The sequence below is a fragment of the Pararge aegeria genome, chromosome 13 (assembly GCF_905163445.1).
Source record: "Pararge aegeria chromosome 13, ilParAegt1.1, whole genome shotgun sequence".
NCBI lineage: Eukaryota > Metazoa > Arthropoda > Insecta > Lepidoptera > Nymphalidae > Pararge > Pararge aegeria.
This window is the reverse complement of record NC_053192.1, coordinates 16,207,866-16,226,290: the sequence shown is the minus strand read 5'-3', so window position 1 is coordinate 16,226,290 and position 18,425 is coordinate 16,207,866. Positions and strand designations below refer to the sequence as shown.

At 34.5% G+C, this 18,425-nt stretch overlaps 1 protein-coding gene across 1 annotated transcript in view; it reads left to right on the top strand.

Moving 5' to 3' along the window:
- The window catches only part of LOC120628618 (calmodulin-binding transcription activator 2), a 243,522-nt gene that overhangs the window by 186,902 nt on the left and 38,195 nt on the right, over positions 1-18,425 (top strand). Inside the window, exon 5 of the mRNA XM_039897082.1 lies at positions 15,381-15,452. Coding sequence (XP_039753016.1) covers positions 15,381-15,452 — 72 coding nt within the window. The remainder of the gene's footprint in view (positions 1-15,380; positions 15,453-18,425) is intronic.

Genomic DNA, 18,425 nt, shown 5'->3' with positions numbered 1-18,425 from the left:
AAAAAGTAGCTTATCTCTATGTCTGTAACAAATTTCAGCCAAAACTAAAATACAAACTTTAGCCTTTATAATATTCTAGCTTCTGTCCGCGACTTCGTCTGCTTGGACTTCAGAATTAGTATCAAGCTTCATTCGTTAACAATTTCCAATCTTATCACGGGAGCTATTTTAGAGATCGGTATATAGAGAAGGTACATGTCCTTTTCCATAGCATAGGTGACATGCATATCAAATTGCAAAGCTGTCTGCCTGCGGCTTATCTCGTAAACAATTTTCAATTTTCCCATTTTCCCACAATTTTTTCTACTTAAGGAATCGGGATAAAAGGTAGCCTATGTTCTTTTGCATGTCAAAGGCTACATGCATGCCAAATTTCATCCAAATCCGTTCAGCCGTTTTTGCTAGGTTGGGTAACAGACATCCACACTTTCACATTTATAATATTAAGATGAATTTAGATACAAAAATAGTAGTAAGTATTTAAAAATAACCTTACGGAACTCAAAAAATAAACTCAACAAAAAGCCTAGAAAGATAAATTTAAGAAGAAAACCATAGTAAAATATTACAAAAACAAATTAAACCACTCAATTCTCCTAACGCCAAATTTTAAAAAGCAATTAATCGCAACAGTTAGTTAAACGAAAATTCTACAACTTGCATTTAACAGACCTACGTGGCGTTCAAGTACCTTCATTAAAAGTTGAGAGTTGTAGAGGGCGGGTGTTGGACTAAATATATTTCCGTTAATAGGGAATAAAGAGAGAGAGATTTCTATAGGTAGTAGAACCTTATAGCAATACTGTTTGTATGAAAATTCATTGAACCAGCTTCAATGTTTGAAACCATCGAGTATCAGGCTGGCTCATCTTACCTTGTTAACTAACTAAAAGTTAAGAAACTTTAATCCAGCGGCTACCTGCGACGCGCCTAATGTCGTCCGTCCATCTCGTCGGGGGTCGACCAACCCTGCGTTTACCAGGACGGGGCTGCCATTCCAGCACCTTGGGACCCCAACGTCCATCCCTCCTCCGAACTATGTTCCCCGCCCATTGCCACTTCAGCTTCGCGACTCGTTGAGCTATGTCGGTAACTCTGGTTCTTCTACGGATCTCCACATGAGTGACTCTGAGCCTTGTTCTGAGGCCCATAGTTAGCGACCATGTTTCGGAGCCATAGGTCATCACTGGCAACACGCACTGTTCGAAGACTTTGGTCTTCAGACACTGAGGGATTTTTAACGGAAAGATGTCACGAAGCTGCACGAACATTTATAAGTAACTCAAACGAATAAAATTATTATTTTTTAGAAATAATTATTTTTATTTATTTATTTATTTATTTCCAATTTATGATATTAATACGGTATGTAAAAAATTAAAGACCCATACCTAGAATGAATACTTAACCAATATTATCCAAAATGTTCAGATCAGATTAATAAAGTTAGTAAAGTCATCTATAGCGACAGGGAAATGTAGGAAAAGAGTTACTTAGTAATTTTATTATTCGATCTGAAAATTTTTGATTACATTAAATTTTTAGTAACGAGCGTAAATAGTTCGCACTCGCAACTTATCCAATCCGATCCAATTGTTTCTACAAAACTAAAGAAAGTTCGCCAACCTACATTGAAGCAGTGTTATGGGCTCAAAACCAGCTCTATAACCAGCAGTCAGACGTGAATAGGCCGCGAATGGTGAAAAATTAATGTACTGTTAAATAAGGTTTCATTCAGAGTAGGTATTGAAGACTGAAAACTAATTAGTATACAATCGATAGTAATTTATTTAATCAATTTATTTGATTATCAAAACCACTAGTTTTTAACACGTTAAGGATCGCTTTTCCAAATGACGTCTATTCACAGAGTCACAATTTTTCATGCGCTCTAATCTCAACTATCGTAGATCCGTAACACCTTTACCTCTCAGTTGGAAGCTGGATAAACAGATATTTGGACCCCGGCCAACTTAGGACACTCAGTAAGAAATGTCACGAGAACTCACACTCAAATAACATTTTGGAGGAAAATGCTTGAACAGGTGTACGGACGAAAGAGGTAAAGGAGTTTCGCCTCGCGATGCAGATGCCTTTTTAAAGGCACAGCCTAAATGATTTATGTTTCGTAACAAGTATTCAGCTAGACAAACTCTCAGCTGCGACTTTTAAGACTTAAATTAAAACATAAAATCGCCAGTGAACTGTTTGGTTTGCTGACATAATATCTATTACATAAAGTTCTCGTGTCATATTTAGGTACTGTTCGGGGGGGGGACTCCTTCGAAAGGGCAGGGCAGGGGAAAGGGCTTGACCGATTATTATAAAAACTTTATTGATAAATTAAATAATATTTTCGTTTCATTTAATTTTAAGTTGACATTGTTATTTAATTTTACCGTTTTGATACCTTAATTTTCTGACAAATTTGTATAGAATTGAACAATACATTTATTATTATTACAGTGTTATTATAATTTGCATGCCATAGATTGGTACTTGTTATGTTTTATTATAAGATCAAATTTGTTAACCTGCAATTACGCAAATAAAGATTTGAATTTGAGTTTGCATATTTGGTAGATCTGAGAATTAATCACTTTCTATTTTTTCAACCCCTAAGAGATAAGGGTGGCCCATTTTTTTTTTTTAATTTTTGCACTAAATATTTATAATATTTTTTTTACCTCACACTTTTGTGCGCGATCTTGGCATCAAATTTAGGACACGGTGGGTCGAACATGCCTGCCACTAAGCCAATGAGGAAAGCATAGAATTATTATTCATACTAAAGATACTCAACCGATCCCCTCAAATGTTTGGATGCTACTAAGGATGAAGGATGAGGATGGACTTTTATGATATTTTTATCTTCAGACGGATTAAAATAAAACCGTGAATCGGTTTTATTTTACGCAAGATAAAATCGCAGGCTAGCAATTTGTAACATTAAGAAATAAAGCAAAACTAGGAATCAAACCGCATACTGCTGCGTAAGAACTAAGCGAATATTTGCGTGGGTATTCAGTTTAAAGAAGTTTTATCTCTCTCTAATACAGACACCTTTTTAAAGGCGCAGCCGAAATGATTTATGTTTCGCAACACGTATTACGTTCTGACACTGATGGATTAAGTTTTTGGTAGTTTAATTAAATGTCTTGCTCTAATTTCTTGCTTGATGGTTCAAGTTTTAGTCATAATATTGTAATTAATCTTTTGATGCCAAAGCTTCTACCATTTTTAGTTATTCCTTAGTTCAAGCTACCTTTAAGATACCTTTTCGCTAACTAAGGATTATGGAAATGTAAAGTAAAAGCCAAGCGAAAAATATAGTTTATCTGTTTCGCTTGGCTTTCTTTCTGATTATTTTCCTTCTTTATGGACTCCTACGGGTACCGTGATGTTAAGTATATATTTATTCCCAAGAATTCTATAAAATGCAAAACAGGTTATATAAATTCAAATTGTTCTTCCAAAGTTCAACCAATAACAATCAAAACATAAATAAATAAATACCCTACGATAATACACATATCGCCATCTAGACGCAAAGTAAGCGTGGCTTGTTATATGGGTACTAAGATAATATACATAAATACATATAATATGCCGATAAACACAAAGACACTGAAAAACATTCATGCTCATCACACAATTATTTTATAGCTGTGGGAATCGAACCAGCGGCCTTAGACACAGAAAGTAGGGTTGCTGCTCCATTTGGTTGACAAAAAGCTATAAAATAAAAGTTTAAGCAATTCATTTATACGCATAAACAATACTTGTTTATTATAATTTCGTTACCATCTTCTAGAAAGATAATTTTGGCGCCATCTTTGGTAGAATTTACATTCCGAACCCAGTGCTACACTCACAACAGAAATTTTTGTCATCATCATTAGCTTAGTTAAATTAATGACCCATTGCTTGGACCTCTATCAAAGGAGAATGGGATAAGCTATGATAATAGGTCGGCCACAACTTTACATAGTTTCCGAACTACGGTAAGCCGAAATTTGTACAAATAATGGTGACCCAGTTATTTAAAATAATACAGCTACGTATATAATATTCGAATAATATATATAAATACATACGAATTTAATAAAGAAAAATATATCAAAGTCTAATGATCCTTTTCAAGGAAAGCAATGTAATGATCTTAAAAAGTTACAGAGTTTAACGTTCCAAAAGAGGCTTAGAAAAGTTATAAGTATACGGACTTGAAATAAAGTTATTTGATTCAATTTATGTTATACCTACTAGCTTTCATGTTTTGTTTTTTTTAATCCTGTTTGTTTTCCCGGAATAAAATGTATGTATCTTATCTTATATTATTTTTAGAAAATGTCATTTTATTCGTGTTTTATCGATAAATATATGTACATATATATATATATATATATATATATATAAATTCAAATTCAAATTCATTTATTTCAAGTAGGCCTACTTTATAAGCACTTTTGAAACGTCAAGTATGTATGTTTGTGTGACTCTACCACCGGTTCGGAAAGCAGATTCTACCGAGAAGAGCCGGCAAGAAACTCAGTAGTTGCTCTTTTCCAACATCAACATTTACAATCATTTTGCTTTCTTGTCGGAGATGAGAGCGAGGCTGGCTGCTTCCATTCTACCTTGTCATTGAGGAATTCATCAAATGTATAGTAACCTCGCTGTACTAGATGCGTTTTTACACATTTTTTAAATGTATGCATTGGTAGGTCAAGAATTTCCTTAGGAATTATGTTGTAAAAGCGTATACTCAACCCCACAAAGGAGTTTTGCACCTTTCGCAGACGATATACAGATATCACTAATTTATGACCGTTTCTGGTAAGTCGATTGTTAATTTCAGCTTTTGATTTATAAAGAGTAATATACATATGTATAATGTGTAGTACTCTATATATATATATATATATATATGTATAATTAGAATCTCGGAATCGGCTCCAACGATTTTCATGAAATTTAGTATATAGGTTTCAAGCTAGGATTCATTTATATTGGACATACGACTATTTTTTTAAGTCGACTCATTCGCGGACAAAGTCGCACAGGTCCGCTAGTAATACTATACGTATAACTAGCAGTACCTCACGACTTCGTCCGCGTGAAAGTCAAACTTATAAGATAGATATATGCTGTTGCGGATTTTTTTATAGCACTTTTAAAGGGGGAACAGCTTTTATCGATTTTAATCGAAGACTGTAACCGTTTACGTTGCGCACGCAGCGAGAGCTCTCAAAAGGAAAAAAATCCCAATTTTTAAACTTTCTTCATTCGGGCTATGCTCCTATTGCTCTTAGCGTGAAGATATATATCCTATACCCTTCCTCGATAAATGGGCTATCCAACAGAATTTTTTTTTAAATCGTGCCAGTATTACCTGATCATCGCGTCAAATAAAAACAAACAAACTCTTCAGTTTTATATATTAGTAATAAGATTTCGTCAAGGTGAGTTAAGCTGATAAGCCACGCATGAAAGCAAAATATTTTTTTAAAACCCGCGTGATAGTTCACTGTTAACTTGCTAGGATATAACGTATTTGTCTCCGGGATGCATGCTATCTCTGAGCCTAATTTCAACAAAATTGTTGCAGCGAGCGAATTTCCAAGTTGAATAATAATTTAATAATAGTAATGCAGGTCTCCTTTAAGATATGCAGGTTGCCTCATTATGTTTTCCTTCACCATCACTTCCTATTGAAGCGAGTGATATTATTATTACTTGAATTAAAAAAAAAACATAACTAACACATAATAACTTCGAGAAGTTAGAGATGCGTGCTGGGTATCGAACTCGGTCTCGGTCCGAAGCCCCAACCACTGTGCTATAACAGCCACACATATATAATAATACCAACTTAAAATAAACTTTTGCGATTCGTTAAAATTATTTTTTGTTGTCTTAAACATTCTGGTAGAACTATTTGTTGGATGCATTGAAATATCCGGCAATTGATCGCAATAAAATGAGTCTGTGACAAATTATGCCAACTACTGGCTTTGACTCCTCTCCACGTAGGGTACGTGACTTAAGGGCGCTGTTGAGAATTCGTCTAGCGTAGAAATTTTGTATTAAATTGTACCTAAACTTCAAATTTAGATTTTTAGAATGTTTGAGGACCGCTACGTCTCGGTCTTGCCTAATAATATGTACGTGAATCATTTTCAAATTCATGACTGTACAAATGTTTTGTCGTTGTTTCGATTCAAATAAAAATTGGATACTTCGTCTTTCTTATAAGAAATTCCCAGTACACGATTTTAGGTAAAAAATTGGCGCTCAAATTGTCAACGGCCCCTATTGCCACTGTCACGTGATAATACTAGTGACACTCGTTAAAGCAGTAGGTATTCTAGTGGCGTGGAGGGTCAAAGCGCCAAATTCTTCTGTCATATAAAAACGAGGCATTGTGCCCAGCGGTGGGAAAATTATGAACTGAGTGCGATGATGATGCCTTCGTTTAGAGTAAAATAGAATAACTTATGGCTGGAAGAGAAAAAAAAAAGTAGGAGACATATTAAAGAACAAAGGCATGACTATTCTTCACGATTTCTGCCGCATTTCTTTTCTAATGGGAATAATAGTTTTGAGAATTGATCGTCTATATAAAACTTTGTTTAATCAAATAGAATTAAGGAGCAATTAATGCGTACTTACAAATTTTACCATCGCAGTAAGATGATGGTGGATGGAACTACATTTGTTAACTTAAAACTAAAGCTACGAGGATTTCAAACGTTGATTCCACGTTTGCAGTATCACTTTTTTGACTTTTTTTACCTTTTAGAGGTATGGCAGTTATATTCAAACCATACCCCTAATCGGTTTCTACGCCACACTGTACTTTGACGGTAGGGTAGTAACTGGACACGGCCGAAGCCTTCCACTGGACCAGCACAGAGAAAACTAAGAAATTATAAATTTCCGATTTGAAGAAATTTCCGCAACTGGGAATCGATCCCGGGATCACTTACCGGGGACACTTAGAATCACAGCGCTCAGCGCTGGGCCAGGGATATCGTCACTTTTTACTAATTCACTGTTCCTTCCACATTTACTTCCTAGAGACGTTTGGCCGCGTCTAAGTCAAAATTATGAACCAAAATTATTAGACACAATCCAATCCCAGAAGCCGGAGTGAATGATCGAGAATAACGTAATCTCACGATACCACTACGTTCTGTCTGGAAAACATCAATAGGATGTGAATTGAAACGCCAATGATTGATTAAATAAAGGAGCATCTGATAAATTACACAAAGGCTTCGACTATCGGTAGATAAAGTACTACGTGACTCCAGGGTGTTGTTGAAGATAATACTACATACCTAGCTTTCCAATTTGTACTCATAATTCAAAATATGTTCTTACAAAATCTTTATTCTTACGAAAGTGATATCTTATGACTTAAAAATAATTCTAATTTTTTATTTTTTATCTTTATTTAAAGAGCTTTGTCGTCAATGTGACTATGCCGCTGTTTAGTTATACTTAACTTACCGCTGCATTATATAAATCAATGAATTTTTTTTAATGATTTGGATGATGTGTTTCCTAAAGCTATATTTATACCACCAGTAGATTTACAATTTGTATATTGGATAGAAGCAGGCATTACTTTGTGGAAATCCATGATATATTATGAAAATTAAGCTAAATTTGCTATAATATCTTCAATCCTTATACTCCACACAAAACAGATCTTCGGCAATGTACCCTCTACGAACGTTTCGCTCCGCGCAACCTCAGGAGATGATGACTTTACAATGAATAAAGTAGTTAAAGTATTTACAATGAACAATAAAAGCAGAGGTGTGAATTGTTCTAACTTCATAGCTTAATTTTAATTTATTGTGAGATGCTTGTGGGTCCTTCTTAGACCAGTGCGCGTTTGGAACCCTCGCAGCTTTAGGTTTAAGTTGGCAAACGAAGTTATCACCACCCCCTTACAATTATGTAAACATATATGTATGAACGCTTCATAAGTGCCTGTGTAAGGCCTACATGAATAAAGAAATTTTGAATTTGAACTAATTGCTATTTTACTAACGCTGCATATAACAGTTCGTTATTCCAGCACTTCGGGATAGCAGCATCCATTACTAATGTATCTTCGCGATTCGTTAAGCTATGTTGGTAGCTCTGGTTTTCAACTGAATCTACTGATTTATAAATTGATAATGGAAAGATACTCCAAAGCGCAACTTTCTTAATTTCTGACTGAATGACTTTTGAGTGACTGAGTTTCAGAGCCGTAGGTAATCATTGATTTTAACCTTCAGGTACATATTATTTTAGACGAAAAGATTGCAAGGCTTATAATTTATTTTTTTGTTTGTTTATAATAACATAACAGTGTTAATCTATATCTAGAATAAACAAGGTCTATTTTCATTACTAGCTGATCTAAAAAGTGTCTAGAAACATTTTCGACTTTAAATTGACGTGTAGTGCAGCTAAAAATACTCTTTTTATTTTAGCTAAGCTTGCAAAAAGCGAAAGCGTGACCGGAGTCTATTACCGTTATCCACCTACTAGCGGCTAAAAGTGTTACTATCTTCTATATCTATGCCTCTTCCATATCTACACATCTAAAAGAAATTGACTTTTGAAATTATTATTTTTAGGGTTCTGTATCCTGTAAAGTATATCCACTATGATTAGCCTTATTAAGACCCTACTAATTACAGATATCGTTTTTATTTGTAACTAGATCGTTAAATGAATTTAATCCACCACTCTACTTCAATACCGATTGGCGGGCTTGGATAAATGACTGTATGCCTTAGCATTATTATTGGTCCAGCAAGCTGAAGGGTGGATTTTTGTAAATCAGTTCCGTTATACTTATTCTTAGGTTAGGTTTTGAAGACAAGGATCGACTTCGCACAATTATAATAAAAAGAAGAATTTCTCCGTAATTAGGGCTGTTGGAAGTAGTTAGATCTGCTTTCCTATTACACAAAATATTTATGTTGATAAATAAATAAATATACTACGACAATTCACACATTGCCATGTAGCCCTAAAGTAAGCGTAGCTTATGTTAGGCGGCTGAGGAATATTTTTATGAATAACATACTTATAAACACCCAGACACTGAAAAACATTAATGGTTATACTACAAACATTTTTCAGTTGTGGGAATCAAACCCAATCCTTGCACACCCACCCGGCCTTGGACTCAGAAAGCAGAGTTGCTGACCACTGCGCTAATCGGCCGTCCGATAAACGAATAGTTATAAATATTTAATAATAAAACGCGCAGTTGCTGGGTTTTTAATTGACATTTCGGTACAGACTGCCTTTCGAACCAAGTACTCACTACAAGTATTCAGTCTAAATGATTCAAAGAATAAATAAAGCAGACCTACTCGAAGTTTGTAAATGAAATAATGAAATAGAAGGCACAAAAATACGTACTTCGTTTGAAATTGGAACACCCACCGAGTTGATGGATTGAGTCAACTTTGATTAATCAATGCAAAACATTAATTTGCTTGATTTTAAGGAAAGGCGTCTTTTCTGCTTTGTCATTATAATATCCCGGTTAGCACAGTACATCGTTCTGCATTCCTAGTCTTTATATAACTCTTTCTTTCATAAATATGTTGAAAATGAAATCATCTCTTCTTTAGTCACGACAGACATTTAAAGACGAAGAAAACTGAGTTACTAGCAGTTGTGCAGTTATGTTTTTTGTAACCTAACTAGCATAATATAAACATCGTAACGGACGACAATTTGGTTCCTTATTTATAAACACCGCTAATAATCAAGGCAAAAGTAGTACTTTTTATCCTTTGTTACCTGCAGGGCTAACACAGGCAGGAGACGAAAATTATATCTCCCGATTATATCCTCGGACAAGGGATATAATTAACCTGCTACAGCACGGGAACAGGGAACAGGAGAAGTTTATCCTTGTTTATTATTACACATATATCCACTTGTGGGCCAGTGCTCTGAAAGTTGATAAAAGTGAAGAAAAAAAAATTTATCCCATGCTATGCTAGCCATGCAGTTAGGATTCTGCTTATCACAGCTAATAATAAAAGCTCTTGCATTCATTAAATAAGCAAGCATTACATATTGCAAATTTGTTTTAGCAGAAACCATAACAACATCGAACCAAGTACAAGACGCCCACAATCGTCTAATTTGGAGACTCAATCGTATAGATAACCGATAAACCTGGCAAATAGATGGATCTAAATCGGTTGAACTGCCGAATCGTATTTTGTGAGACCATTCGACCCAATAACCGGGTCTGGAGTGGATTTTTCGGAAAGCATTTCCGGGCGCCTGATATTCGGTTTTGTGGTTCAAGTGAAAAGCTTTAATTTATACATAAATATTTTTTAAAGTAACTCCTTCTCACTTTAGGAGAAGACTCATGCCCTGTAGTGGGCCGGTAATGGGTCTGATTTTTTAAATAGTCAGTATAAACCAAACTCTACAGACAGGTATTTAAGCAAAGAGCTCAATTAAAGCTAAATAGCTAAATTAACCTTCCAGGTATTTCTTATCCTCGCAAATTAAATTTATGCTTATATAATCATAGGATATAATGGCAAAACGTGTTGACTGTCAAACCGCTTGAGTACAAGGTTTCATTTCTTTAGATATGCCTTTCGCCTTTGAGACAGAAATTGCCTTAAATCAGCAAATAAAGAAGAAATAAATCATATTATAAATTTTTTATATGCAGTGTTTACAAAAAAGGTTTGTACAAAATATTTTAAATCGTAATGGGAGTAGGGTGATAATTTTCTTTGAGAGCAGAATTTCGGACACGATATAGATATCAAGTATATTATTCAGTGTATTTGTTAATTTTTTACACTTTTTAATGTAGCTACATTGAGGTAAATTTTTATAATCACTGAAGTTCCCACCTTGGGTCACACAATAATATCCGAACGAAAATCAGCTCGTGAGTGAATTAGAGTTATACTGCTCCAAGCGATCCGTGTATGTGATGTTAATCACATAACCGCTCGCCTTCGTTATAAATTTTATTAAAGGAAAATGGAAAATTCTATAACGAACCGTGCTGGGACTAGCTGGCGTCAAAATAGGTATGTTTTTATTTTATAACCTGTTTTATTGCCTCAACATTGGCAACACGATTGTTGATAGTTGTTTTTGGTATCCAGACGTTATTTAAATGTGTGTGTGTTTTAATGTGTCATAATTAACCTGACAAATTTATACTAGTGATAAAATAAGACTATCAAATAATTTCTATTAACTATGTTATTTTACTAATTAGATTGAAATGGTTATCATAATTATAGAGGTTAAAATAAAAATCCTATACAGGTATGTCAGCCATTTTTTATTATTTTTAAGAGGTAAGATTATATGAGTAATCGCAATTAAAAAATTGTCAAATTAGTTAATTATTTAAGGTCTTAGTAGTATTTAAGTAATATAAAGGGGAAAAAAGATAAAAATTTAAAGGATTTAAGTTTATGTATGATAAATATTATATATAAAGTGTTGTACCGTCATGCAGGTTGCTAAAACTTAACTTAACTTTTCAGCGCCCTTCCTGGCGCAGTTTTAGCCTTGGTTGCGATGTAAGTGAGTTTGGGTTCGAACCCAGGCAGGGACAATTTAGAAATGCATCATTTCTAAGTTTCATCACCTACCGACGAAAACCTGCCACCAAACGATTTTGCGTTCCGGTACGATGCCTCGTAGAAAGGACTAGGGATATTGATTTAATCTAACTATCATGCCCCATATTGTTAACCCTCTACAATTTAAGACTGCATCATCACTTGAGATTGCAAAGAAGGGCTAAAGCGTAGTGCATTAAAAAAAATTAAAAGTTCGAAAAGTAGATTTATAGTGGCAAACAATATTTGAAATAGTTACTCTACCTACCTACAGTTAGGTACCTTAAAGGACGAAAAGTACTGATGAAAGTGAAAGTTAATGCATGGTCGTAGATAGAGTTTTAAAAGTATAATATTTGTCTGTGGTCAAAGATCGCACGTGCATGCCACTAATACCTACGTGAGCGAAACGTGTAGGTGCGCAGAATAAAATAATCCCGCCATCGTTGGAATCGTAGAGTGCTTGAAGGATGCCCAAGTTATAAGCGTTAAATCGAATCGTTATTTTAAGAGTTCGATGTCAGACATCAAAATATGTGCTGTGATTTGAATATCGAGTCAGTGCGAACGAATTATCAACTTAAAATAAATGCACTATCGGAACATAAATTCTTCCAATTTATTTCATTCCGTTTTTGTTTTTATCCAACTTGTACGAGTATATCTAACATCTACCCGCGACTTGCTAGACCCCGCCAGTTCACCTAGTGGAAATTCGTGAGCTGAATTTTGGGTTAACTTCTGGTTTTGTTAAATGAGCGACATTGAAACATAAATGATTTCTCTATCTAACCTGTTAAAAAAAACAAAAGTAACATCTTAATCGATATGATTTCGACACTCGGATTAGTGACTGAAATGTTGTCAAAATTTTTGTCTATCTTGTTAGTTGCTGGTAGGGTCACTATTCCGGTACCGTGGGACTACAAAATCCTTAGATCCTCTAAAATAAGGGGCACATGTTGAGGGCTCAGTTATGGGACATTGGGCTGGTGATATATAGTGAGCATAGTTAATTTTGTAGTCGAATATCGCTTCCGCCTGCAAGTTGCACCATACTTTGTTTACTACTACTGGACAACTGAGTTACTCGCAGTTCAAGTGTCAATTGTGGGTTACTCCAGTTTTAGTTTACCATCCATTATTCCCTCTCATAGTCTAGCTATATATTCATGACAATTTGTTAAATTCTTGTATGTAGTCTGTGGTGTGCAAACGTTATATTCTACGTATACTTTACATCGTCAAAAGCCAGCTTTCTATTTTAACATCCGAACGCGAAAACGTCGGGGTTTATGAGTTTGACGTGCATGTGTGCATGTGTATGTGTGTGTGTGTGTGTGTGTGTGTGTGTGTGTGTGTGTGTGTGCGTGTCTGTCTGTGGCAAAGTAGCTCCCATAATTGTTTTTTGTTTGGAAAGTGAATTAGTCTAGTGTCCTTAGCTATGTTTGTTACAAAATCGGTCCAAGATGGCAGACGTTGCAAAGTGGTGGATTACATTTTTTTTCACAACAACCTCGATATGGGTATTATATGGCTTGACTAGTAGAATAACGTACACTATATTGAAATTGGGAGGTTTTAAAAATTTTTATTTCTTAAGGTCTTTATAGCCAACGAAGCTAACGATTGATACTTTTGAACGATATCTAAGAGAGCCATTAAATCCATGGCACTTTCATGCGTGTGCATACATACATATATCTCGATTGAGTGGCGATGATTATAATTTTCCGTATTTGTACGTGGCGTGGTGGTAATAACAGGCGCAAGCCTAGTAGTGAAAAAGAAATGCACAGTAAATTTAGTTCGGATAATAGTGAGTCGGTATGTGGAGTGCTTTGTACCGTCATTGCGTACACATCGATTTTTACACGCTTTATATTAGCTTCACTTGTATGTTTGTTTGTAACCGACTTCTTTGGGCGCGATTTTGACCCACTTTAAACGGTCAGATTTCTTTCAAACTTTGTAGACATATCGAGGACCGATGACAATACACTAATCTGAAAAGATTATTCCAATTTTCACTATTAAAAATAAGATTTTTTACTAATTACTACAGCGCCATCTAGACCCAAATGTAAAAAACCTATGGCGTTCGCGTACCTAACAAATTCCACAGAAAACATTAAGCTACTAGATGGTAGAGGGCGTTAGCTATTACTTTTTAATGGCCTGTTTTAAATAATAATTAGAACTTGCATTTCGAGAGACGGGCACACTGAATAAAAAAAAATATATTTTATCTCTTTAATGGTGGATGGGTTACCGATTAATTTTGCTCTAATAAAAATAATAGATCAAGAAAAACTAATAAAAATCGCTAAAATGATTAAACTAAAAGAAAGAAATTAGTTTAGTTTTTTATACCAAGCGTGTTTTTTTAGTTTGTTTGAACTATTTAATTATTTGATTAATTTACTTTTAGTTACCACTCTTAAATCCAACTTGTAATCTCTCAATTAAATTTGTTGAGTTATCAAATGTCGCTGTCAATTTATGCGTATTGTATGAAGACGACCAGTTACTGAAAAAGATACTAAATAGGTCGACAGTGGACTGCAGAACATTGTGCATTGCGTCGCCATCTTTAGTTCTCAAAGTTAATTGTTATTACTAAAAAGAAACAAAGTGTGATAAATTAAAGTAAATAAAAACGGAAATTCCTCGATTGAAATAACTTGAAATAACGCGATAAAAGCTCCCGGATGATTTAATAGCTGAAATCGCGGACTGAATTGTAGAATATGTTTATTTTGTTTTCGTGTGTGTGCGAGGAATGTTCAAGCCGGATTATTTACTGTGGAATTATTAATATAATAAAAATACGTTATGTTTTATTTAAGTACGGCGTTGTTCTGGTGGTTTGAGTGTTTAACTGTTTATAACGTTGTCCTGTATTCAATTCCCGGGTAGGGCTAGTAATTGTTAGGTACGCAGTTTTTCTGCTAGTTAATTTCACCTTTTGAATTTAGTTCAAAGGTTAGGTAGCGGCTAAGCTATCCATACAAACAAACCATAGAAGATTTGACGATAGGCAGGCAGTCAGACGTCAAAATCATGTATCTTCATGTTTTAAAGAAGACATTTTGTACCCACCCCGCGTGACTGTATAAGTGCAAGAAGAAGAATTACTAGCTAAGAAATTGTTAACTCCTTAGCTGGTAATGAAAATTCTTTAATGTTTAAACTTCAAAAAACACATAATGAATTTCTGTTATTTATCCATGCTCTAACTAAAATGCTAACAGTGATTTATTCGTCCAAACAGACGCTTTTGCCTAGAAATGAAAATTTCATATTAATAATAAATAAAATTATATATTACCTACGACAATACACACATCGCCCTCTAGCCCCAAAGTAAGCGTAGTTTGTGTTTAGGGTACTAAGATGACTGATGAATATTTTAATGAAATGAAATGAATACTTATAATAAAAAGATAAACACCCAGACATGCAAAACATTCATATTCATCACACAAACATTTTCGCTGCTAACTGCGCCAGGCCGTGCGTTCGGCCGTCAAAATTATAATAAAATATATTAATTTGTTGTATTTATTTTAGCATATACAACTTGTTAATAAAAACCGAACCGAAAAAACCGAAATATTACGGACTAGCCCCCTGGCAGAGGACTGTTTATGTTAATGAACATATTTATTTTGGTGAGGATGTTGATGAAAATATAATTCGTATTTGGCTCATAATATTTTTGTTTGTTTGTTACAGTGTATCTACGGTTGCTACGTACACTCTGCTATCCTGCCGACCTTCCATCGAAGATGCTACTGGCTCTTACAGGTATACTATAACTTCTTTGTATTATTGCAATCACAACTGAAACAGGTGTACTAAGGTTAACACGCTTGGCTAAAAGATACCTTATTTCACTTGATTTAAAGCACAGAATCCGGCTCGGTATTCCAGATGTTAGTGGTCTGTATTAAGAAAATGGAAGCATAGCGCTTTTTATTCTCTTAATTTGCACACCAAAAAATAAAGAAGTAGTATAAAAAAAAAATCAGACTGAAGCAGTATACAAAAGGCGACATTATTTTATGTGTCGATGGTAGATAGACTACGCAATGGTCTGTCCGTTACGTACAGTTTTACAAATTTGTATCTCATAGTAAAGTGCTCTTAATGCATTCAAACTATAGTAAGTACAGTTGCAGTATTAGTTAACTGGACCGTAAAAATACCTTCTCGCGACTAATAACCTAAAACCGCGGCACGCGACACGTGTGAATAAAATAAAATTGTATACTTAGTATTTTTATTGCCTATATTAAACTATCAACTTGTCAACACAATCTGATTGGTTTCACTTCACGGCTACGAGTAGCGTGTTTTAAGACAGCCGATGACTTAATAACAGTAGGTAAAAAATATATATAATATATATATACAAAAAGTAGGAATAGTTTTGACTAAAAAGTTATGTATTTACTGATTTAGAATGCAGATTCTTCTAAGACAAAGCCCGTTTACAGGCGTAACAAATGTCAACTCATTGAAGTTAATTTGACAGGAATGCCGTAGTTTATTGGTCAAAGTGCTCAGGCATCGCAGCTGGAGAGTCGCAGGTTCAAATCCTGTCGGTACCGCAATATTAATATGCATTTTGAAAACGTATAAAATTGTCCTTATTTAAATATATCCTATACTAAGTGATATCCAATGTGGGATAACATCAACAATCGCGTGAGGAAAAAGCAGACAGTTGGTTATAAACATAGTATGTCTGTGTGACGTAATACATCGTATCGTATTGTATTTATTTATTTTAGACATCTTTCATTGTTCAGGTTTTAATAATTACAAATGAACTTATTTTGTATATTAGTTGACTTAATTAGTATTACTAAAAGCTGGCTCTAATCTGTAGTAAAATGCCATCTTGTCAGTTAGTAAAGACCATTAAAAGAATAATCTTGGAACTGCTCTCGACCTACGCTTGAGAGTGGCAATATTTGACTGCAAAGAAGCCATTGTGATGCTATATATACAGTAGATCAAGCCATGCTATATATACAGTAGATCGAAGCCTTTGATCTCAAAGTAAATGCCGACGTCGTCTATATAGTGGCTATGTAGCTTCCTACTGAGGTCAGTAAGGGTTCTTTCCTCAACCTGAACATACCGCACGATTTGTCTATCTAGATAGCTTCTTTGACTACCTGTGTGACTAATTTGTTTTAGTACTATATAGTATAAATGAAGGCATAAACTCGGTCCTCAGCAAACATATCAGTTGCATTGGAGTATCGAGGCAATACCTATCAACATTAAACGTTGTACTTCTAGGCCCAGTCCGAAACCTTGGGGCGCGAAAAGTAATTGAAAGCTTGCGGGCTCTTTGTAACGGTATAATGCCGGCGGCCGTGAGGCTGATGCCACGGTTTTCAGCGGCGTATGTTTAATTTTTTTTTTTCCTTAAGTACTCGGTAGTATGTAAATCTCCCTACTGATTGACCAACTCGCCCGAAATTGGTCAGGGAAAACTGAATAATACTTCACTGGCTTTAGAAGGTGTATTACGTACTGTCTCTGAGTCTTATCTGTGAAACCGAGAACCTTATAGTTTTTGAGTAAACCGCTGCCATATTATTTACTGAATCAGATACAGCTCTAACATCAAAATGCAAACTTGATATTGTGTGATTCTTGTCACTTTATTCGGTACACGTCACGTAGCGTAGGTACTATGCGCTTGTCGATCTTTTATCTACATTAGGGTTGTCATAAGAAGCCACGTAGAATGTTTTAAATTGGTTTGTATTGTATAATAAGCATATTTATTCTTGATTTTATATTATTACAGGGCGATTCCTTGTGAAATATACTTATAGATACTTCAATTTATTTCGTAATTATGTTACACGTATACATATATATTATGTATATATACTAAATATTCATAAATAGATATATTTACAAAGAGGTGTACGACGAGATGGGCCTAGGACCGTTGATTTTGGAGCTCCCTACAACATACTAATATGTAATATATTTATATATATATATATATATATATATATATATATACAGTTATTACAGTTATATTTATATATATATAAATATATAGATATTTTATTTATATTTATTTATTTGTATAATTTTTAAATCTTATTTATTGCACCACCTACCTCTTTTCTGTTTTTTCCTTTTTTTTACGCCATTGATTTGTATTTATATCTTTGTAACTACTTTTTGTTTCTTTGGTGTACAATAAAAGTGTATTCATTCATTCATTCATACTATGTTCAGCAGTGGACGTCAATCGGTTGATGATGATGAAGATATATATATATCACAAACATATATATTTTGGAAAAGCTTGGCATAAACACTTGGCATGGCATTGAATTCACCATTATCTTCTCACATATTACATTTATTTTTAAATCTATATTATACGCAATCATTGAAATACTCACTTCAACAGATAGAAATGTTTCAAAAAGTAAGTATTTTATAGTACCCCAAGAGAACCGACCCGAGATTTCGTATTTTTAAATTGGCGGAATAACTTCGACTTGCACTAAAGGAACGTCGAAGGCTTAATCTAATTTGCATGCACGAACCTATCTTCGGACCTGAGATTTAGAAAGTTCAAACATTTTTGCATCAGTGTCGCGAAAACGTTATATTTCATGAATATTTTATACCAAGTAAGAGAGAATCTGACAGGTTATTTTCTGAAATAATACACAGGTTTGCATGCGCTGCCATTCATCTCCTTCTTAGCCTAAAATTATCGCCATCTTCCCG